The following is a 25073-nucleotide window of genomic DNA, read 5'->3' as shown; positions in this document are numbered from 1 at the left end:
CGCAAGTACTATGGTTGGGGAATGGGAAGTGTACTCTGCTAAGTTGGGGAGGCGGGCAGGTTTGAGTCCGTGTAGCAGGGAAGCAGGGAGGGGGGCAGTTGTAGGTAAGGGGATGTTCATTTTTTTAGACCACTTGGTCCTAACAGTTAGTGGTTTGACTCAACACAATGCAACATGTTAGGAACACTGCGCAGCGTTGCAGGTCACACTACAGTTCATGCGACGGTACATTTCCTGTCGTTCCATATGTCTCGCCTTTGGTCGGAAGCACTGCCCCGCATAAGAGGCGGTGGGCCCGCCCCCGGGAGACTCTCCCATACGGGGAGCGATGTGGCTCGAGGCCGATGATCTTGGGCTGGCCCCACCATAAGCCACTGCCATGGCCGGACTAGACCAAATCACCCCGATGGCCCCGCTACAAATAATGTCCTGGAACGTCAGAGGGCTGGGCGATAAGATTAAACGAGGTTTGGTTTTTCAGGGAATTAAGAGAGTGGGTCCCGCCCTGGTCCTTTTACAGGAAACACATCTGATGGGAGCTACTACACGGGCGATGGATAGGCGAGGCTACCACATGGTTGCGCATGCGGAGTTCACATCAGGGTCGCGTGGCACAGGCATACTAATGCGAAACTCTTCCCATTACATCGTCGAATCCACCAAGATAGATGATCAAGGCCGCTTCGCAGCGGTTCATGGCCAGTGGGGAGGGCAGGCCGTTATCGGTGGTCTCGGTGTACATCCCACCAGCACTACATGCCGTGGCACTGCCAGACCTCGGCAAATTCCTCCTAGAACTCCCAGAAGGTGATTTAATCATTGGGGGAGACTTTAATGCAGTACTACACAGCACTCGTGACAGATTTCCCGTGCGAGCACATGTAGATGGCCCTAACAAACTCAGTGGGTTCCTGGAGGCACAGGGACTGGTGGATGTGTGGCGCTTACTGCACCCAGAGCAACTACAATACACCTACTTCTCAGCTACACATAATAGCCTGTCCAGGATTGATTACTTCCTCACATTAGGGAACGGTCGCCTCACCATAGATGAAGCACAAATAAAGCCAAGGGGTATTTCAGACCATTCGCCAATCACCTTAACACTGTCCAGTCGTGAAATGACCCGTAGGAGAATCTACCCGATCTATCCGGGATATCTCAAAGTCCCATCCATTCGTAAGGACCTGCAGAAAGCTACCCAACACTATTTCGAGGAAAATCGAGCCTCGGTGGGATCACCGTCAGTGCTTTGGGAAGCGTATAAAGCTGTATTCAGGGGACGAGCTATAGCAGCGATCGCACACCACAAGAAAACACAGGGGAAGGAAGCCTCAGGGTTGGAACTGAAACTCGACAAAGCTAACACCGCCCATATGGCGGATCCGTCAAGTGCTACTTTGCACTCCCTTCAGATAAGTCAACGCCTTCTTGCAGACCATATGAAACGACTGACCATGGCGGACATTGCAGCCACCAAGCACAGGGTGTATGACATTGGAGACAAGGCCAGTAAACTCCTGGCTTGGCTGGACAGGAAGCAAGCGGGCAACAGGAACATACTACAAATCACAGACACACATGGGAAGGTACACACGCGGCCGGAAGACATAGTGAATGTACTGGCTGATCACTTCAGTGCGGTATACACCCCGGCAGTGACTGTGACGGAGGAGGAGGCTCAGGCCGCCCTGGGTCATGTGGCACTGCCAACGTTGACGGAAGAGGCGACACGGGATCTTGATTCCGACTTAACAATTGACGAAATTCAATTGGCTATTGCTGCAATCCACCCAGGCAAGGCTCTGGGCCCAAACGGGGTGCCCATTGAATGGTTCAAAACAATGTCGTAGTCCCTGAGTGTACCCCTTCTACAGATGTATGTGGATAGTAGGGAGCACGGCACACTGCCCCCGGACCAACGGATGGCGACTATAGTGGCCATTCCGAAACCGGGCAAACCACCTAATAAGTGTACGTCCTATAGACCTATCTCGTTGTTGAACCCTGAAGCAAAAATCCTGGCGAAACTATTAGCAAACCGGCTCATGCCACACTTGGCTCAGTTGATCCACCCAGATCAGTCTGGCTTTATGCCGCATAGGAGTACGGCCTTGAACCTTCGTAGAGTGCAGGGAGTCCTGGCGAGAACCCCACTGTTGACGGAACCGGCGGCGATACTATCGTTGGATGCCAAAATGGCATTCGACATGATGGAGTGGAGCTACCTTTTTGCGGTCCTCACCTCCATGGGGTTCGGACCCAAATTTATCACTTGGATCCGGTTACTGTACAAAGACCCGGTAGCGCGAGTGGTGGCAAACGGTCACATGTCGCGAGACATACACTTGTCACGGGGAACCAGGCAGGGATGCCCGCTCTCGCCTATCCTTTTCGCATTGGTTTTAGAACCTCTTGCGATCACTATTCGGAACACGCCACTACTGAAGGGGATTAGATGGGATCTTAGCTGGGAGGACAGAGTGTCCTTGTACGCTGATATGTTGATCTATCTCACGGATCTAGACAACAGCGTCCCAAACCTTCTATCCATCTGTAACTCACATGGGCGGGTGTCAGGATACACCATTAATTGGTCGAAATCGACCATTTATGAGCTCAAGGGCCCACTCCCGACCCTGCCGGACTCATGTGCACTGGAAGTGGCCACCACGTCCTTTAAATACCTGGGAATATATGTCACCCGAGATGCGGCAGAGTTCTCTAGTCGTAATCTACAACCCCCCCTCATTAGACTACGTAATGACGTACAGCACTGGCAAAGACTTCCACTGACGCTGCTGGGCAGAGCAGCGCTGTTCAAAATGATGGCACTGCCGCGTTTTCTGTACGTTCTCGAAAACACACCGACACTGGTACCGCCCAGTTACTTTCAGAAGGTGACTGCACTGATATCAGGTCTACTGTGGGGGAATCGGCCAGCGAGGATTGCTCACGTGAAACTCAACAGGAGCTGGTACGACGGTGGTATTGCATTACCCAATATGCAGTTGTACTACTGGGCGACACAGCTCAAGATTCTCAACAAATGGATCCACGGCCCACAGGACGACCCAGCGTTTAAGGCTGATAGGGCCCAACTGGGCACTGACAGCATGCTAGTGCCTCTGTATCACAAAGGTATTGCGGCGAAACTGATAGGACCCACCAAACACACAGTACAGTTATGGTATAAGGCACAATCGAAACTACATTGGGACGGAACCATCACAAAACTCACTCCGCTGTGGGACACTAAGGCTCTTGGTCACTTGAGGCGTACTAAGAGCTTCAACCAGTGGGACACCATTGGGATATCAACTGTGGGTGACATGTGGTCCAGGGAGGGAGTGATCTCATTCGCCTCCCTTCAACAACAATACGAATTGGGGAATACAGAACAGTATAGATACATACAAATCAGACATGCCCTTCTGGCAGTGCTCCCACCGGGCAACACACCCCCGGAGTCCTCCCCGCTGGAAGACCGTCTGCTTACGGACTGTGTGCAGAAGGGTGCGACTTCCCTAACATACCGTAAACTACTCAATACTCTACCTGATCCACTGGGAAAGCTAAAAGATAAGTGGGAGGAGGAACTCGGGGATTTGGATGAATCTGACTGGAACGCAGCTATTGCATCCCCACGTGAAGCTGGCATATCAGCAAGGTTCCGCCTGGTACAACTGAAAATCCTACACAGGATTTACTACACAAGAGTTGCTCTACATAAATTGCAGAGAGCGGATCATCCTTATTGTCTTAGGGGGTGCGGTGAGGAGGGCACCTTCTTACATACACTTTGGAGCTGCGCGCGCCTCGTGGGGTATTGGCAGCGGGTGCTCCGTACCATCGCACAGACACTAAACACCACTGTAGCCTTGGCCCCACGTGTATGCCTGTTACATATCTGGGGGCCTACGGATTTGACACACTATGGTAAGCTTTGGGTCACGATAGGCTGCATGGTGGCCAAACGAGACATTGCGCAAAAATGGGGGACGGCGGAACTCCCCACACTGGCGCAATGGAGCAGAAACATGGACACACTCATGGTAACGGAGAGGGCAGTATACAAGATGAGAGACAACCCGCGCAAGTGGAATGGGGTCTGGCTACAATGGAACTCCTACAGAGGGGACATATGCGAGCCATTGCCAGAAGACGATAGCGATAGTTCTGACGATGAGGCAGACAATGTTTAATCGTAAGGGGATATGGAGTGGCATGCATGAGGGCCTTGTACAGTATGTATAGTACGAGCAACAGGAAATACAACGGGAAGGGGTGGGACACAAGGGGAGGAGGGTTCGAGTGAAGCCTACAGAGGCGATGCCCAATGGAAAGGAACAGGTACGGGAACGCAAGAATACAATTGTGGCTGTTGATATTGAGTCATGTTTTTAGTTCTTCTCTTTATTGTTTACATATAATCTAAAATGCAAGCGGCTGTACTGTCGGTATACTAAAGGTTTTGGAGGAACAACATGTGTAATGATTCGTAGAAAGCCTGCATCCAGGGGGGATAGGCGCAATTGTTTACATATCATACGTATGACGCCCTTTCAGCCGGCCTCAGGGATGTAGGCGCTTGGATGTAATGTTGTTGGATTCATCAAAGTCTTGCTTTTCAAAAAAAAAAAAAAAAGTGTCCATGGTATCGGTATCTTATGGCAAAAGGAGTTGTTGAATAAAGTTACAAACAAGGTGCCCCATGGATCAATCTTGCATTTAATCAGGTCCATTAGAACCCTGTCTGGCCTTGGCGCTTTACTACCAGGGCTTTGGTGGATGCAATCCTCAACTTCTTGGAATGTAATTTGCAAGGATGGTGCTTCATGCAGCCTGTCACTCAGTAAGCTAGTTAATGATGTTTCTTCAGCTATTTGGTATATAGAGGTGAAATGTACTACCCAAGTGAAACCAGTTATGTTACATGTCAACAGAGGGTTAACCTGTATATCTCTCATTTGGATATTGTTTACTGTTTCCCAGAAAGCTTTACTACAGCTACCCAAGGTTGACTGCTCAAGTTGTTCACAATATTTAAGCGAGAAATTCCTCCTAAACCTTAGGGAAAGTTTGTAGGGTTTCCTCACCCCTCGATTTTCCTCAGGGTCCCTGGGATTCGAGGCAGAACCCTTCTCAAATGGCAGTTTGCCACTGTACATAAAGCATCAAACCATCTTGGACATTTAGGCGTTGGTGTGATTGGTTTCATCATGTGCCTCATAATACTAACACATAAGGATCTATAATGATCTGAGTAAACTTCTTCACTGCCCTCAGCCAAACACCCCAAGAAAAGTGACTGATGATTTTTCACCAAAAGGTAAAGTGTTGTACTAGGCTCCTTGAGACACCAAATCAGTCTCAAACCATTACTAGAATGCTTAGAGATCTCGATTATAGCTGCCGGGGATATTGTCTTCCTAACCGGAAAATAGCCGATGGCCTAAAGGGCATTATGACCCACAACCCAATCCCCCTCCCAATCGGATCTTCACTCCTGTGGACTGGCTTACCCATGGAAGAACATTTCTTGTCACAAAAATATAGTCTATGGTGGTAGCCCGTCCATTCCCTCTGTAAGTGGGTATAGATGGGCTGCCCTATTCAAAATTGCTGAAGTCCAACAGATCAAATTCCACTACGTAAAGACTCCGCTCTACTCCTCTGCTTTTGTATACTGAGTCTAATATATCCTTACCCTTGGTACCCAACTCTTCAGAATTGATAAGTTTAGTATTAAAATCTGCACAAATGATTACTTTTAGCTGTACTGCAGATGTTGATCGAAGTCTGCTTTAAAATGTGAATAACTTTAAAATAACATACAAGTATTCTTGATGAAATTGATATAAAAATTAATAAAAAATGGAAAAGGCACTAATTATCCTTGATACAACAAAACTTGAAACGCCAAACAGCTAGAGTCAGTCATGGTCCCCTTTACATTAAGGTTCGATTGGAACCAGTCCAAGAGACATCCCCTAGCTCTGTCCCGAGTAGCTGATAAAGCTGGACTAGAGTAAAATTTGAATCCAAAGTAGGAATGTGGAGAGGTGGCCCATGTCTTGTGAAAGGCAATAATATTGTAGGTAACAATAAAGTTGAATCAGTCAGGGTCTGTTCCCTTTAAGCCTGCTACATTCAAGCTCAGAAAGAAAAAAGGGCCCCTGTTGCCGTTCATTTCCACAAAGCTGGACCTGTATAAAGTAGCTGACCCGTTGAGCGCTGTTAAAAGCTGAGAGAGTGGATTCACTGATGGTCAGTCAGCATCAGGTAGAGCCTCAAATCAATTAGCAACCGGTACCAAGAACAGATCCTTGGATGGTCCAAATGGGAACTTGGTAGCTCCTGCAGTGCAGCCAAATCATCAGGACGGTGGTTGCGAAAACTTTTGAGGCCACCCTCACTGGACTTGGACGCTAGAAGGATTGAATTTGGAGCGAAGACCTGGTGAGGCATGTAAAACTAGCCAAGAGGTGTCAGCTAGATGACGCTTGTCGCATGGCAAGGGTTTGATCTGTCAACAAAAGCCTTTGGACCAGTTGCGGAAATCTGAAGTCAATAATACTGCAATCACACGTGGCTTCCACAGGCCCAGGACCAATCCTACCCGCCTTTCTCGTTAGCAAAATGCTAGCCCTGGGGTACGTTTAGTACCATCTCCATTCCTATTGGCCCGTACTCGCTGATCTGTTGTTGACCCACTTGATTATGTTGACCTTGTGTACACCTCCCAACACCCACAACTTTTGGGACCTATTTGGCTATAAATTACAGTTAGTATGTGTGGAAATACAGCTTGGCCCCTGTGATGGCACTGCCATCTGAGATCTGGATTCAGAAGCACCCCCCTGACCCCCCCCCCCCATCACTCCCCCTTGACTTTGGCAGATCATGGACGTCCTGCGTACCATCATATGGTGAACATCCGTAAGGACTCCCACATCTTTACCCACTGTTCTGAGCCCCACCAGTCCGCAGAAGTGCAAGCTAGGTTTAAATAGTTTACAGACAGTGTACTATGGGAGCTAGCTCGGTCTGCAGCAAATCTTTAAGACTAGAACTAAAAGATTCCATAAGGAGCTCGCTCTGAGGCGCACAAGTCCCAGCACCGGCCTCATTCAGACTTCACAGCCAACTTGGGGTGCTGCACTTTTTTTATGGGGCCTTCCTCCAGAGGGTTCTCTCAGGAACAGGGGGCTACAACACCAAAAGTGAGGGAACTAAATTCACAACAGCAGATAAGTCGGGTACAGCACCCGAGTTCAGTGAGAGCCTTCTCTCAGTAAGCGCTATTTCCGTGCTGAACACCCACATTCTTGGTGGGACGGACAGGTGGGCCAATAGCAGCTTTCTTTTACCCCATCCTAGTCGGCAACAATGCCTCGATTGTAGTACCCTGAATGTGAAAACTAAGCACCTCACGTTCTTCGTTTTGATATGGATTCCGGAGTAGCATGACACTCGCTGAAAAAGCGCTTTGACGCCTCGTCGGGGGTAGTAAGCGCTATATAAATGCAATTACAATATAAAAATGTTCAGGTATCTTTTGTGAGTACAAGTCTGATCAAGGGGGGGTTCGGCCCAGCCTCCTCCAGGCTCTGACCGGTGCCCAAAGTCCATTCTTTGCACAGTCTTCGCCCTGACGTGACCCACGCAGCAGGGTAGCATTGGCGCTTTTGTAGCACATGAGGCGGTCCAGCACAGTCTAAAAGCCCTATACTGCAGGATGGCACTGTGCTGATAAATCACACTGAACAGAGCTTTCATGTGAAAGATGTTGCTGCGGCTAGATCGTAAGTGTTGTATTGGAAGTACAAAGTGCCCCTGGAGATAGCCTAGTGGTTTGGGAAGCTTTGGTAACTTATCGTCTGTGAAAAACTACTGCATAACAATACAGAGAATACATTCTCCAAACTTGCAGCTAGTCAACTTCTAGAAGACCGTTGCAAGGGCATAAACAACAGTGTAGGCAGAGGGTGATAGGGCCCACTTACACCATGAATGCTGTGAATGGTAGGGTTGCATTGAAGGTCTAAAAGGTGACTAAGGAAGGGGGAATTCAATAATTTGTGATACTGTGTTTTCCTTCTATTATTGTTTTCTCTCCTATTTTATGTAAAACACGAAAAAGTTTAATTAACGGATTTGAGGAAAAACCTTGGTTGTTATTAATTTGAGACACATGGTTCAGTCTGAAAAAGCTGTTCTTGGCGTGGCGTGATCGCTTTCCAGTACCTGACTATCGAACTTTTTACTGTTCTGACCTAGTATATTTCTTGGCTATGATCTTTTCTGTCTAGGTGAAGTCAGGAGGTGCCATTGAGGCGCGTGCCACCAGAATAACCTTGCGTATTACGGACTCTTCGGATATGACTCGAGATTTGTTAAAGGTAAAAGCTGAAAAGCCAGAATTTGGGAGAGAATACCATGTAAATGTTTTATTTTTATCTTGATTGGGAGATGTGTGGTTGAGTCATGGTTATGTTATTATTTGTGGGTATTGAGGTCCTGTATACTTTGTGGAAAAAAGCTAATAAAAAGTTTTATTAAAAGAGCTGGGTAGTCCAGTCTGTCTCATGGGATCCACCATGTGTTTGTCTTGCAGTGCCCCACAAGGCGCCTGCCACCTTCCCCTTGGAACCTTTTGTTCAAACCTGAGCAAAGGGAAGAGGAGGCTGCTCTGATGTGCTGCCTGCTCTCATTATATTGTATGGCTGACATTCTTACACTACTGTTAAATATTTCCCTGTTCATGCAAAGCCTCAATTTGTCTAACTGTTAACCACACATTCTGGTCATTTTAATCTCTGCTGAATCCATGACAGGGGCCAGAAGAAAGAATAATCCTCACAAACATAAACCATACACTATTCTCACTTAACTGTCCACTGTTCTTTCACTGCAGTGCTCCACCTCACTTACTTCCCTGGATAAATGTGATATATCCTCTCAAGTTGCCCCACCCCATGTATGAGCTCATTAAGTCTGAAGTAACTCCAAGAACCGCTCTCCTTTGGTATCCGTACTTTATTCAAGAGCCAGGTAAATGTGTGAAGCTCCCTCACCTGCTCTCCATCAACTGTCACAACTCCCCAGATAAACCCCAGCATTCTCTGATGGCTATCACTGTGACAACATGGTTACATTAACCACGAAAGCTGTGGCTTACATAGTCCCCTGTATTATAACATATTCCCTTTCTTCACACAACAAAAAAATACACTACATAACTTTTTTTCTACTTGACACAAACACCAAGTGTACATTATAAATGCACACCTTTTTCCCTCTTCTATCCCTCCACTATCCTTCTCAACCCAAATAATTGACTAACACCCATCCCTCAAATAACTTTCATATTTCAGTATACTAATTCACCACTAATCCTTTGAGTTCCCGAGTAGGGTGCTACTCACCGAAAAGGACTTTTACAATTATAGTATGCAATGTAATCATAAATGCATTTAACGAATGAAATCATAACATGCTATTCGTATATAACCTATGATAGTAAACATGAATATGATTACTAGCTTAAGTTTTTAAGCTAACACAACTTAAGTATTTACACCAACACAACTTAAATATATTCACTAATGAAACATCAACAGTACACTCCTTCCCTTTCACATTTACCCATCATTCCCTTCCCCTTTGGTAAGGAACACATCAATTCATTATACAGTCATAGAACTTGGCAGGAACACATAGTCTGCATTCCACTCTCCTCATATTGGCATCTTCGCCACTCACTCCATTCAGAATTTTTCTCAGGTCATTCACCTTTACTCCTTCCTTTACATACGTACTGCACCTCGCCTTTACTATTTTCACCCATCAACATGAAACCCGTACATTGCTGTTTTCCTCCTTTCCAACCTTCCTGTTTTTCCAGTGTCACGTTGTTAATTTTACAGTACAATGCCACCCTCCTCGTGTTCCATTTTTGTCCATTATGCAACACCAAATGCAACTCATAGACCACTTGTACCTCCATGACATCCGAAAACTTGCTAATCTTGTTACTTCTCTTTAACTTCATTTTCACACAGTCCCCTTTCTCAATCCTACCTCCCTCCAGATTGATGTCCTCCTTTCCAACCTTCCTGTTTTTCCAGTGTCACGTTGTTCATTTTACAGTACAATGCCACCCTCCTATTCCATTTTTGTCCATTATGCAACACCAAATGCAACTCATAGACCACTTGTACCTCCATGGCATCCGAAAAACTTGCTGATCTTATGACTTCTCTTTAACTTGATTTTCACACAGTCCCCTTTCTCAATCCTGCCTCCCTCCAGATTGATGTCACATGCTGTTCTTGCACTTTGTTCCCTCATCCATTGAGGCAAAAACCCCTTTCTAGCTTCAATCCCTCTCATTCTCACAAACTGAGTTTCGCCCATCACGCAATTCTTTGTGGTATTGTACACCCACACCATTCTCTCCACCGCATCACTTCCTCCCTTTCACCACCATCTTTATTGTGGCCTTAATCATGCGGTTGGATTATATAATGATGCAAGGATATGTCTAATACAATGCTCTTTCAAGGAGTCTTTCATAACAGTAGATGTGAGTTGTGTTCCCTTGTGTGCCACTAGGATTCCCGGACTCCCTTCCCTCCTGAACACCTTCTCCAATACTTTAACAACATTTTCCGTAGTTATATTTCTTAGAAATTCTACCATCATCTACCTTGAAAACACGTCCACCATCACCACTGCAAAACGTTCCGTCTCATTTAAATAGCCAATAGTACCAATTCTATCCAAACACTCCTTCATCCAACGTCTTTCGCCCTCACTGAGAACCCATTCCCTCATTTTTTATCAACAACCGCTTCTTGCTCTCCCTGTACAAAACGCGCCTTTCCGCCCACTCATTCACCTCCCTGTCCACCAAAATTTCTCCTTTATTGTATTTTTGTAAGTGACCCTCCCAAGTGACCTTTATTCGCCAACATCATTAATCGCCTCACCCCTTCGGAGGTACGTAACCCTCCTCTCATAATTATTGCACCTTAAGTGAAGTTACAACATGAATTAACTAAACCACGCAAAGATAACTTATCATCCCCCTCTCGCTTCCACCCTTCACAAATACTCTTTGCCAGCTCCTGGAAAACACAATAGCTACTTCCCATTCCCCAGCCTCACTTGCGCCTTTAATCCAAATCGTTTTCTTTCTTTGGGAAAAAGACGACCATCCCGGGACAGCTAATTTTGATTGAATACTCCAGCTGAAGATTCATTAATCGAGTCTCCTGTGCTGTGAAAAGCCTTCGTGTCAGGGTTTTAGCTTGCTTGAATGAAATTCGAAAGTGCACTATTTGTTAATCTTCAAGTGCTAAGGGTGCTTGGAAGCCGGTTCTGGCTTTAATTGATAGTATCACTCCAAGCTTTGTGATGACAAAGATTGTTTTTTTGGAGAGATAGTGCAAAGAGTTAACAACTGGGCTGTGAAGTGTGTGCTTTTAATCGTAATTGTATTTATACAGCCCTTAGTACCCCTAAGGAGGTGTTGAAGTGACAGTTATGTAAAAGAAATTGTATAATATACACCCTGGTATTAATAAAATCTACATTTTGGGAGCCCCATTTTATTGTAAAACTATTTGCACCTTTTTTATCAGTCTATCTTCTACTGTGTGTAATGCAAGTATAAAATAATGACTTGCATATTCACAGTGCTTTCTGTCAAAGGGTGTGACCTCATTGCCCTATAAATACACAAGTCACTTTCTACACTGCACTAACCAACATTTTATTCTGTGGCTCTCTGGTTACACACAGACCTCTGTAGTGCGAACTATTAAAGGTTTCCCACTGGGTGAAAACTTTTTTAAAAAGTATTTATCATTTAAGCTGCCATTATTTTACATATAGCTACCTGATGGTAAAAGGCCTAAAAAACATATAGCATATTTTGGGGCTTATTTATGATAGGCTTGCACCGCCAGAGCATCACTTTTTTTTTACCCTCCGGCGCAAGCGTCTCAATCTTACCCATGAGGCGGCGCAAAGTCACCCTGTATGGCTTTGCATGACCTTGTAGATATGGAGTAATACAATGCAGCGCAAGTCGCTGCGTTTACTTATTCTGCGTCAAGGAGGCGCTCAATGGGCGTTGCGTGGGGATTCCCACGCAACACACATGGATTTTATTGCTGCCCCAGAGTTACAAATTCACGTAAACCCCAGGCAGCAGCAACACCTTGCGCCTCACCAGCGGAGGCGTAACGAGTGGGAATGTTTTAATTTCTCCCTCTTTTTTTTCCTCTTTCCATGTGTGCTGCATTACGCATTGGAAAACGCATCTTTGGATTGTTTTTGTGAAGGAAAGTGCCCCTTCCTGCACCAAACAATCCTGCCTATGTTGGTGCTAGGCAGCAATTTGTGTGCCAACGCAAGTGAAGAGGACAGGAATACACTGTAGTTCGTAAATACAGTGCATTCCTGCCCTTTCACATTGGCATAGGGCTGCACGGCAAGAACACTTGCGGTGCAGTCCTATGTCAATTTGCATAAATGAGGCCCTTTGTTTTCAGCTACAGCTTTGACCACGCCCCCACTCACCTTTAGTTTGTTAAACACTGTTTAATATTATTTCCCCACCGTAAATATTATTTGCTGTGGAAATCGGGGGGAGGTTACGGTTGTAGACCGTTGTCGATGATGAGTACCTGGTTCTAGAAATTTTTGTCAGCAGGGGTGTCCTGGCCTAAACAATGTTGACAAGGGGGTCCTGGCATCGAAATGTTTGAAGACCTCTGCACTGCACTAGAAGCTGCTACTAACCCAAAAGGAGGCCTTGTAAATTGGAACATTCCTGTCATTGTGAGAAAGGCTGTTGAGTTTTTAGATCTTGCATGCAACTTAATTTGGTGTTACACAGATTTAAATCCAATCTAGTTAAGTATTTAGCACCACATAACAGTAAAACCATCTTTGATCTGCTTGGAAGGGAAAACTGTCCATCATTATGCATTGGTTCAATAATGATCTTGGGTCCACACAGAAACTTAGATGCCCATCCATTTGTTTTATAATCAGCGGTGAAAGCCATTCCGATGTTTCCACCTGTTGGACAAGTCCCTCCTTCTGCAGGTCATTCAGTATTTCCTTCACTTAACCTCTCGCCACTATTTAAACCTTTCACAACCCATGCTTAATTGGCATGGCACCTTCTTTTAACTTTATTACATGCACATATCTCTTCATGGTCTCAATTAGATTCTTGAACACTTCCTCAAGTTTCTTCAGTGTGATTTCTAGCCCCTCCTCATCTACACTTGTTTTTTAGATCTAGGGTCCAATTTAACATGTAAATATCGCTGTTGTATACAACTCAAAATTGCCAGACCCTCCTGGGACAAATATATTTTCCTATCGGATTTTCTTCCTTCAAATTCAAACTTGGTGTGCATAAAACCCACTATATGAATGTTGTCACCACCATATCCCTTGAGCTGTATGTCACTTGGCTACATTGACTTCCCAAGCCACACCCTATCAAATACCTTTTGGGATAATAGTGTACATTGACCTGGGTCAACCATTTATTGAATTTGCTTATTGTTCACCTTAAATATAGCTGAGGCCTGTTTATGCTTTCCCATTCCTTGATTTCAATACACCGAACCGTTTGCGGTATGTTTTTTTGCTCATCTATGTACGCCACACGACCGTTAGACATCTCTTCGCATACTTTCGCCAAGTGGCCCCCCTTCCTTCACTTTTGACACACCTTGTCACGAGCAAAGCAGCACTTGTAATCAGCCGCATGCAATATGCTGCCACATCTTTAACAGTCCTTAAACCCTGACTTAATGTTTGATTTCTCCATCCCTTTATCTCCGTCGGCTCTTTCTTTACTATTCATATCCTTGGTTTATTTTGCATGCCCTGCTTTCTTGCTCACTACATTGACTCCGTCTGTATATCTTGTTTCCATCTGTTGCATTTCCCCCACGATCTTGACTATTCCAATTGCCTCCTGTATGGTTGAGTTTCCTGCTGCCCATAGTGTCTCCTGCATCTTTTTTTTGTTGCATTGTACTATCAGCCTCGGGGTCACACTAAACAGTGACTTATCTATGAAGTCCCAGATCGGAACAGTAGTCTCTACTGGATACTTCAGTTAAGGAGGATCGGGAAAATCTCTAGATTCCTTACGAGAGATGCACTGGTGCAGGTTGTCCTATCCCTGGCCATCTCCCATCTAGACTACGCAAACTTTTTATATCTTGGGCCGCCTATGTGTCTAGTCACGAAACGGCAGCTGGTGCAGAACCAGGCTGCTAGACTGATCTTCCATCAACCAAGATGGCAACACACAACCCCCGCTTATGCAGCAGCTGCACTGGCTCCCAATACCACAACGTTGCTCTTTTAAAATTGGGTGCCTCATCTTTAAATCCCTACAGGATGTGGGACCAAAATTCATCTCTAATCTAATCAAGAGACATGTACCCACGCTTAACCTGAGATCTGCCCACCTGAATTTACTGATCATTCTGTCTTTAAACGGAAGAGACTAGGGGACAGTAGGTTCGCAGTGTTGGCCCTACACTTCTGGAACGCTCTTCCCTATGAAATCAGATCCGGCACAGACTTAACTGTGTTCAGGAACTTCTTAAGACATGGCTCTTTGTCCAGGCCTATGTATAGCTCTACGGGGGCGCAACTACTCCTATACTAGCGCCAAGAAACCAATTGGTGTACGTGCGCTTAAAAAATAATTTTAACATAACATCAGTTGGTCTCTGATTATTTTATAATTCATATTTCCAAAATAGCATTTCAGTGCTAGTTCTCTCAATCTTGTTATGAACTGATCAATTGATTCATGAGCCTTTTTTGGTTGCGTGTAAAACTTATGACTGTGCATGACAATGTTCACTTGCTTTCCAAAGTAAATTTCTAACTCTTTCCTAGCTTCAAGATATGGATTTTCTATTTCCTTGTTATCCGCCCCTATTGCTGCTAGTAAAAATTTGAATACGTGCTGACCATCCTTTCCCAAAGCATTTTTTAATAATGCTCTCTTCCTTAATGGTCAAAGGTTCAAGCCGTCTATAGCCTCCAAATACTTTTCATAGTAACTGATCCATTCCTCTCACTCAGTAGTTATAGAACCTGCTTGATCCAGGAACATTAGATCCTTGCACTGAACGAACATCCATTTTTAGAGTCTGTTCCCTGCCTCTTATTCTAATTTGGTTGCTCAAACACTTCTATAAATTGCTATAATGTTATAATGTACGGTTTTATAAACATGCCATTTCTGTGTTACTGTCTTTTCTATATATATCAAATGTGGTCCTGTTCCTTTGTTTGTGACTGACTGACCAGCATATACTGTATTCAGCTATAATATAAGCCCTTCAAGAGGCAAGAAGGAATTTAACTTGTTGATACAGTATCCCAGCTTAAAATGATCTCCTTCAAAATCCCCTTGTTCTACCAATTGGGTGACAGGAAGAAAGTCTTAACAAATCATTAAGTTAGTTTTCTTTTTGACCAATGATCGTGGTCAAAGAATTCAAAAAGGAGCTGTGGCAATCAGCAGACTGTACTAAACACTTTGGAAATTGGCGTCCGGATTGAAATATTGCTGTGGCAAGAATCAACTGCCATGCAGTGTGGATGCGCTGGAACAGTACCAGGTTCACACGTCTTTGATGCATGGCTTTATACATGGTATCAAAGAGAGAGGGTCCTAGTGGCTGATGCGGTGCAGGTCTGCAAGGTGCACACGGTGTATGCACGCTGCATGGGGCTGTACAGTCTCGTGCCGAATGTTAATGAACGACGCCATGTTTGTTGGCTGCAGCCTCCCACTCCCTTTAACTAAATCGAGTTTACAGTCCCATTTCCCATGACGCGCTGGCAGCTCTGCTCCCTGCTCTTGATCGCCAGTTCCCTCAGGCAGATCACTCACCAATTGCTGGTCGCTGCACAAATACCTTTACTTACAGCAGTTTATCCTTCAGAGGCTGGGTCAAATTTCTCATTTGGGTTCACCTTCACTTTAACTGTAACTGGTCGGAGGACAGTCGCATGTCACCAAATCGATGCAACTCCAAGAACCGCTCTCTTTTGGTATCATTACTTTAATTCAAGAGCCAGCTACATGTTTGAAGCTCCCTCGCCTGCTTTCCACCAACTGTCAACTCCCCAGACCACACCCCAGCATTCTGTGATGGCTATCACTGTTACATCGCTGTTACAGTAATCTAGCAAGCTGCGGTTGACATATTCCACCATATTGTAACAGTCCTGTTAATTTTCTTACGTTCTGATACATGTAGACCTTCATTTCTAATTGTGAGATCAGCGCAATACTACAAGTGCCCTAATGCAAAGACGGACTGGGACTGGATGGCGTTATGCAATATATAAAAACAAGTTGTTAATGTAGGATCAGTGCTATCTCAATCCCACCGTTTCAAACACTCCCTTCCCCCCCCCCCCCAATCCCACCCTAATGAATTGAACCAGTCTTATTAAAAAATGTAATACTGCAAAGAATTCCCTTGATCCACAGACACTCTCTTCCCCGAGTACTCTTCTCATTAGTCAAGGTGTGCAATCCTAGACCAGCGTCTTATGTTATTTGAACTTTGTTCATGTCTCCTGTCTATCGAGGTTTTAAATGTACAGTCCCAAGTGGCCTAGTTAGAGAGCCAACATTTGATGATGTTTTCCCACATCGCCGAACTCCAAAAGCACAACGGCCTCGGTTTTTTTTAAGTTTCATTCTCCTGCAGCTTGAGCACTGTGTGCTAAATATGATTAGGGCTCCCGGTTTTATGGTATTTATATTGTCATTTCCGCCTGTATTCATCCATATTTATTTTTGCTAATTGTACCTGTATTTATTCATATTTATTTTAGGTTTTGTGGAAAAAAAGAACCTGAAATGTGTATATTTCTGCATCTATTTAATCAGTTAATATACACTTGTGCCTTAACGCCTGACAGGTTTCAAAGATATATACACACTCAGATGATAAAATACTCACTTATAGGAAAACTGCACATTTTAGTATCAATGTTGTGAAAATCTACTGCTGTTTACGGCGCTCTACTAAAGTTTCTTCATTTTTTAATTCCCTTGCCTGTCAATCTGCACAGTTTTTGCCCTGGCGGTCATTATTGACAGCATTCAGAATCACTCAAAAACAACCCACTTTCCGTTTTTATCCACACTTAAATACAGACGGGAAAATAAATGATTTTCTATCTGTATTTATCTGTAAATATCTGTAAAAACGGAAAACAGGGAGCCTTAAATATGATGCATATATTCATTCCAAACACCCCTGCATCCGGGGATAAAGCGAGCCCACCAGCCGGTAACTAGCATAAAAACCTCTTTTTCATTTGCAGAGAGTCTGTGCCTCACGCATTTCGACCCTCCCGGGTCTTAATCATACACATCATGTGATGTGGTCAGTTGTATTTTTGGAATATACCAACTGAGTCTCTTTACTAATGACCATGGTACCCAAAATTACATGCTACTACAGCGTGACAAGACTGAGAATGTGATAAAATCATCTGTAGTCTACTTTCAATGTCTAAGGTTTTGGATTTAAATGGGGAGAACAACTGATCACATCACATGATGCATATGATTAAGACCAAGGAGGGTCGAAACGCGTGATGTACAACACTCTCTGCTAATGAGAGAATTTTTGATGCTACTTACTGTTTGGTGGGCTTCCTTTATCCAGGGGTGTTTTCTGTTTGGAATATGTTTGGAATATATCGGTGAGACACCTGCTTATGAGCCTTGATCCGCCAGGAAGGGCGTTCTTTTTAGCATCTGGTTTGTGTCTGATTTTTTTTATATATATATATATATATATATCGCAGAAAAAAAAATTGATCTAGCATATTACTCAATTCATTGTTAATTTTTCCTTCATTGAAAACAAATCAGTTCATTTATATTGCAAAGTAATTTTTGCATAGAAAAGAACATTAACATTTAGGTTAAATGCATATCTAACCTCTAAAGGTGAAATGCGTGAGAGCGCTGCCACCAATGAATGTCCCTCAGTGAACATGACCTCAAAAGCAGATTTTTTACAAAAGAAGAAAGAGCATCAAACAAAGTGCCAGTTTACACTTTCATAAATGTATGGCCCATTGTTCTATATTTAACTGCAAGGCCTTCCTGTATATGGGCCTAAAGCATGCATAAGGAAAGGCTTGCTAAATAAGAATGGTAAAAGGGTGCTGAGGCATAAATGTACTATTCGTGTGCATAGGTTCCGCCTTAGCAGGCGCAAGGCAAGACTTGAGAAAGGAAAATTGTGTGCGCCTTTCAGTGTATCTTGTGAATACTATCAAGAAAATGTCTACTGTCACTGCTTTTTCTATAGTTTGTGCTGAAGGAATTGCCTGCATGTAAAGTCATTCTGGCTGGGAACGTCTCCAGCTGCATGTGAACGTATAGTGCAAACAAGTTGAATGAAAGGGCAACTGATGCTGTATGAAAATACATTAGCACCAGGTTGAAGGGCAAGGCTGTCGGCATATCAGTAGGAAATGTCTTCTAATCTTCAATTCGTTGAGTAGGAGGCACACAAAAATGCCTGGCATCGGATGTTCTTGAAAAGAATTGCTTTTCCTGTGCCGTAAGATTTAAACTTAGCAAGCGGTTCCATTTATTCGTAAGGGTTGCAAGAAGTTATCTTTATTCAGCTGCCAACCATCTTCCTCAAAACAAAAGTATTTCAGTCAAAAGTCTGCATGAATTCTGTTGGTTAATTACTGTTATTGATTTGTTGAGGTGAACATGGACAAGAGCAAATCACGAGCATGCCTTTCTCTGTTACTATTCTGCGTCACAGCAGAGACCTTGCTATCTGTCTGCGGTGGTATGTCTTTATTGAACTACCAGCAGACACTGGCTTTGGACCCAGGATGCTGAGGTTTTAGCTCTACAGACTGGAAAAAGACCCCATTACATTAATTTCTTTAGGGTTAGGAATCACGTTCTTTACTTTAGGAGCTTGATACAGCTGTGGATTTACTTTGCATCTAAAATGTGTAATGTTTCGTACCAAGATATTGCATACCTGGGCTGAATTCTTCTTGACTTTGCCCTACAAAAAGATGTTATTTACAACCTTATATTTTTTGCATATCCATTTTCTGAGTGGTTAGCACTAGCTTTTTCCCTACAGTATAGATTTGAGTTGTTTTCTCCCAAATTCACTAAAATAGCCATTCAAGATACCACTCATTTTATATTTTTCTGTGGCCATTATTTTGATATTAGGGAAAAGTTCATAATTCCACTTTTAAGAGGCAAAGGGTTCTTACAGGTTAAACCTGCCTTAATGTACTTGCAATTATTGGATTCCCCATGGAATATTTTTAATATTGCGAGTTATTTTGTAGCAGCTGTAAGGTCAAGAAAGTTAAGATGCCCAACTATGATAGTGTCATGAAATTTTCTTTGTATCAAATTGCATGGTATTTCTTTTTTAAGGGGTATGAATTTGAATTACATTAGTCTTATTGTGATTTTAATGTTGTCTACTGTGCTAAATGTATTTTATGCTGTGTGATTTATGTGTACTTTTATGATTTTAATTAATCGAATACAGTGGTTTGACTTGACACTAAAATATTGTGCTTTAAAATAAGATATTGAAAGACTGCTCCAAAGAAAATAGTGTTTCCGGTGTGGACTTGAGAGTAAAAATATGGGTTTGTCTGTGGCCTTATAGATTCTCATGTTTTGTTCCTCCTATATTTAAAAGCCCACGTACATTCGCTTTGCTACAAACCACAGCTGTAAGACTGATGTTTCCTCTTAGTCAATATGTGTTGGCTCAAAGTGCTTTTTGTTGTCTTCAACGGATCAAACATGCGTTGGTTATTTCATCTTTGTGCTATACGGCCCAACTCTAGATCCTACTATGAGTCACTGCTGCTTTAAAAATGTCTCTGATGTTTGTACTTTTGCTCCTAACAGTCGGAGACATGCAACATCTACATTCCAGAGCTGGAGTTCGAGCTGGGCATGGGTGCTCTTGGCGGGAAGTTCACCACTGTGGAAGGGCTACTGAAAGATATCCGAGACCTGGTAAGGGAGCATCTGTTTATACTTTCTAGTGCCTGAAACATGCATATTGTGCAATGATTCTCTGAACCAGGAACAATATTTTCTCACTTCTACTTGTGTGGCTGAGCAGAGGAGCTTCAGAGTGTTCGCAGTAGCCCTCCTTTCCATAGCTGAAATAGTATGCAGCCTTGCACATTTCTACCCATTGATTGTAAGTGATTGTAAGCATAAGATTGAATATATCCCCAAATTGTAAGGGCAACTAGCTATTCTCCACTGTGGAGTCATTTCGGCACTTTGTGAAATCTTTCGATCATAAAACTGCACTTATTTACAGCTTGAGAGCCATCCTGCCACTTCTTATTCATTCAATTGTCTTGTAAAGCGCAACTATCTCCGTAAGGGTCTCAAGGCGAGTGGGGGTAGTGGGGGGGACACTTAATTTCTAGCACACCCATTTATCTTTTAGTGTTTTTTTGCCCATGCTTTACCCATTCTATTCGCCACAGAATTTCTCTGTACTGCGTGTTTAGAAATACTGTTTGAAACTATGCACCATGCCACACTTTGAACTAACCCCGTTTCACTGAAAATCTCTATGCTAACTAGATGACAGCAAGAGTCTTTATTCGTTCTTTGAACTGCCGACCTTAGCTGCCACTAAGCTTGTTTCAGACCTTGACGCCCTTGGGCTTAGTTCGCGCTTTAGAAGTTCAATACCTTAATTGTTGAACCAATTTTTTCTGAATAAATATACTTTTTTGTAACACCATGTTAACGATGTAGAAATCATCCACATAACTGATCATTTCTCTTCCTGTTTTATAGATTGTGGTGAAAAACCCCTTCACAGTGGGAGACAGCTCCATCCCAGGCAGAGCAGAAAAAATACAAGAATTTGGAAGGAAGCTTGACCAGGTTTGCATCGTATTTTACTGTATTTTTTTAAGGAAACATCTTGTGTCCATTGGTGGTCTCTCCCTGGTTTTGTCCGCTATTATTTCAAAGATGTGTTCATGTATATAAAAAAAAGGGTAGTGGGTACCACTCCTTGTGCGTCGGTCATCAAAGCATTGAAAGACGTCCCTGATGCTACAACACTGCAGGTGCCACAGTTAGACAAATTCCTAATGCGTTTAGAAAGACTTGGATGGCTTATCAATACAATTAAGCATACAACTATGTATAGTATTAAGATATCAGAAATACTTAGATTGCACTATAATACATACAGAATGTCAACTATCTTAATTTTGTGATTTCTTTTTCTATTTAGTGTTTTTTTGGTTTTTGTGCACAGGTTATATGTGGTTTCTGAAAGGCTTGGGTGGGAGGTATTTGGAATGTGTGGCGGTTGGGTGTTTTTCATGTAGGGTGAGTTTGTGATTCTTTTCAAGAGTAGCTCCGGGTAATCCAAACGCCAACCCTCCCACTGTTCCACCTAATAGTAGGTCTTGCCTCTGACAGGTGCACCACAACAGTTATCTGGTATTTTATACCCTGGCAGTCCTGTTCGCAAACGTTTGCAGTTATTTATGAAATGCAAGCAATGTAGTTATGTCTCCTCTGGTTGACACGTGGTAATGTGGGCATCCACTGATGGTCTTGCTTCCGCTGTTCACAGTGCCCTTTAGCATCTTCGTGTGACTCGTCAAGAGCCCTTGGTTTCGTACTGTTGCATATTATTGCAAACGGGTAGAATTTATAACTACTGACCTTGCATAGTGCTTTTTCTGTAGGTGATTATTTTAAACCTTTCTCATAGTCTAGTGTGTTGTATGGGATGTCCTCCTTTCATGATGGACTATAGAAGGGTGAGTGTAAAAGCATGGCTGGCAGTGTTGTCAGGGGGCATTCACTGTGCACCAGTCTGCACTGCACTTAGAAGCACCAGCCTGCAACGTTCGTAAACCCAAGCGTGACCTGCTCTCTTTGTTTTTTCCAATTGCAGATCATAGAGGGGAAGATGGAAGTTCACTTGGTGCTTGATGACCTGGCGGGGAACAGTTACCTTCAGGTAAGTCTAATCAAAAAGCAATCTCTGTGTCTGTTTCACCCAAGTAGCCAGGTTTTTCAGATATTATGGAACACTGTACAAGGTGCTGCAGCTGCACAAAGCAGGCTGGGTGCTGAGGAAATGCTAGTGTTCGTTAAACCAACACGTTAAAAGTGCCAAGGAAAGCCTTTTCCCATTTGCATTCATTGCACAAGATTTGAGGTGATTGGGCTCTAATGTGCATAGCGCAAGCTGGTTCATGCTTACCAGTTATTTCAAATTTGTTAGACATCGCCATCTTCCAGACACAAACTCACACCCACTCCATGCAACAAGTAAGCCCACTTTAGAACGGAGTTATAGGTTTTCAGCAGTTCATTGTTTTAATAAACATTTTCGGGGAGCACTCGTCTTCTTCTTCAAGTTGCATCTTCAAGATTATAATGCTGTTTTTTGAAAATTTTTGCTAACTTCATATGTTGTGGTTGCAGAATGTTTATGCCCCTGAGGAGGACCCAGAAATGAAGGTGGAGCATTATGAGCGCTCGTTCGAGCAGAATGAGGAGCTAGGCTTGAACGACATGAAGACCGAGGGGTATGAAGTCGAAGCAGAGTCCAGCAGCCGGTAGCAGTGGCTCGTTCATCACTTAATAATCTTAAGCATTTTACTTGGGTGAAAGATATTGACCTTTTCGTTTTGGATGTTAGAAAAGCCCATGTCATAGGCCGCCTTTCTAACTCGGCTGGACATCTCGAGGAGCAAAGTTTCTTCAGTTGGGAGACTATTCTGTCTCTGTTCACTTGAAACATTGAAAAGGTGTTTCTGGACGAAAAGAACCATGTACTGGCATTAAAAAGAAGGCGAATAATCCAAGGGATACCAAGAATGTAATGCAAATATAAATTCTAGTCAAAATTCCAGGATCTTATTCTCTTACCAACCTTGCTTTCTGTAATGGCTTCTCGTGGAGTCATGGAAAGTTCTATTGGGCTTGTTACATAATTTGCTCCAATACAAGGATCAAGCACTAAGGATTTTGAGTGAGAATTCTAATGTGGATGCAGTTTATATGATTTTAAAGAGTTTCTAGACAGTCCTAGAGAAGATGCAAATGCTCTCCCATCAGAGGTGGGCAATAGAAAAAAATTGGAGATAATGGCATGTTTCATGTCAGCCAGCCGCTATTGATCGCTAGAAGGTTCAGAACCTAAAGTTTTGCTTTTGTTATTTTCACCACTGCTCTGAAAAGTTATATTTGTGTGCCATATTTTTATCAGCGTTTTCTTTTCCTTAACTGTATTTCTAATGTATAAATACATCTGTTGTGCCGAATACAATACAGGAGAGGTCCAGTAAGCCTCTTGCAGCTAAGCTATATCTGAAATTGGAAGGGTCGTTTTGATGTGCTTTTGATTCAGCACCTGGGTTTGTGAATCTGTGTCTGCAACTTTTAGTTCAGCCTTTTCACTTGCCTTTTCTGCAACTTTCAGTTCAGCCTTTTTACTTGCCTTTTCGGCTATTTTCTCCACAATATTGTTGGTTATCTAAAATAGACAACATTGCCGTGGTTTGCTGAAGTGCCTCTGGGGTCAGCAGAACAGCACAAGCAATAGCAAAATGGCAGTTGGTTTTTAATTTACTTCAAAATAATGAGGAACTTTGCAGAAAATGAGTGAGTTTAAGTGGTGACGCTTCTATGCTCTTGAGACCTTCCTTCCACTACGTGTTTCACGATTCCCTGCATTTCTCTTGTTCTAACTAAAACCAAGGCATGATTTTTAACGACACTTAAGCTGAACACATGCTGTTGAGTAGGTATCTGGAAAACCTACGGTCTGCTGTTCAAAAAGCCTTTGTGATCTGATGTGCCGTCAATCTGTATTCGCTTGGATGACGAAAAAGAAAAAAGTGAAATTCTCACAAAACCACATCAAATAGAATCTTGAAGACCGGCCCTACTTCTCAAAGCACTTATAATTAAATGTCTGTATTTGCCCACCAGGAATGACGTCTCTTACTTAGTTGTAGATGGTTTTCAAGTTTAATCTATGCAAAATCCATGCTGACGGACTTTACTGTCTCTACACTTGTCCAGGTGTTTGGGGGATAGTTACCATATTACATTTAAATTGCAACAGAAATATTCACACTAAAGTTTTGGCTTTTGTTAGAAGGAAGCACAATGATTAATGTGTTATCATACAGTAAATGCAATGCATTTTTTGCTTCAATTGAAAAGAATAGGCTGTTTAATTCCTCCTAGTTTCTCCTGGATTCTCCAACACAGGAAGTGAGATATTGTAGAGTAATTCTCTCTTCCACCTCCGCTCGCCCATTGCTCTCGGACTGTATTTTGGGACTACCAATACATGTGGGCGTTTAGACAAGTGGAATACTTTTAAGAATTAGCCCAACTCTATTAAAAAGGATCCTCCGTCCTCTCTTATTTCCCAAAAAACATGATTTAGAAAAATGCAAATGAGACAAAACCAGTAGACATATACTGTCCAAAGAGTTTACTTTGCTAGAGCGAGCAGAAACAGATAAATTGAGAGAGGCATCATTGAATTTTCTTTACTTTGAATGCTTAAATTGGCCAAAGCAGTTATCAAAGTAGTGTCGAAATATTGGAAGATGGTGAGAACCGGCAAGTGTTTTAACATCCATCTCCAAGACATCTTTTACTTTTGTTTAACACAACTGTTTGAGTTAGGTTGAATTAAATAAAATATTTTAAGTTCAGGATGATACGTGTTGTGGATTTTATATTTCTTCTCACAGGGGTGCGGGCGTGAGAGTGATGGTTTGGTAGAGAGTAAAGATGCATGGATGTGGGACGGAATGGCCATAACACAGTATTTGGTTAAAAAAAATCAATAGCCTTTTTTTTATGTTCTATTTTCCTCAGCTTTAGAAGCAATATGTTATTGTATTAACTATGTATGTCAGACTAAAAAGGCAAATGAGGC

The 25073-nt window shown here is 43.1% G+C and overlaps 1 protein-coding gene across 1 annotated transcript in view; it reads left to right on the top strand.

Moving 5' to 3' along the window:
* The window catches only part of ZPR1 (ZPR1 zinc finger), a 67493-nt gene extending 42644 nt beyond the window's left edge, over window positions 1-24849 (top strand). Inside the window, exons 10-14 of the mRNA XM_078681864.1 lie at window positions 8316-8405; window positions 20018-20128; window positions 20936-21025; window positions 22059-22124; window positions 22595-24849. Of these exons, the coding sequence (XP_078537990.1) occupies window positions 8316-8405; window positions 20018-20128; window positions 20936-21025; window positions 22059-22124; window positions 22595-22732 (495 nt within the window). The 3' untranslated portion in view covers window positions 22733-24849. The remainder of the gene's footprint in view (window positions 1-8315; window positions 8406-20017; window positions 20129-20935; window positions 21026-22058; window positions 22125-22594) is intronic.
* Window positions 24850-25073: the final 224 nt, after the last annotated feature.

This window comes from Lissotriton helveticus, chromosome 3_1 (genome assembly GCF_964261635.1).
Source record: "Lissotriton helveticus chromosome 3_1, aLisHel1.1, whole genome shotgun sequence".
In the NCBI taxonomy this organism is placed as follows: Eukaryota; Metazoa; Chordata; class Amphibia; order Caudata; family Salamandridae; genus Lissotriton; species Lissotriton helveticus.
The sequence above is the reverse complement of the archived record's forward strand: the minus strand, read 5'-3'. Positions and strand labels throughout refer to the sequence as shown.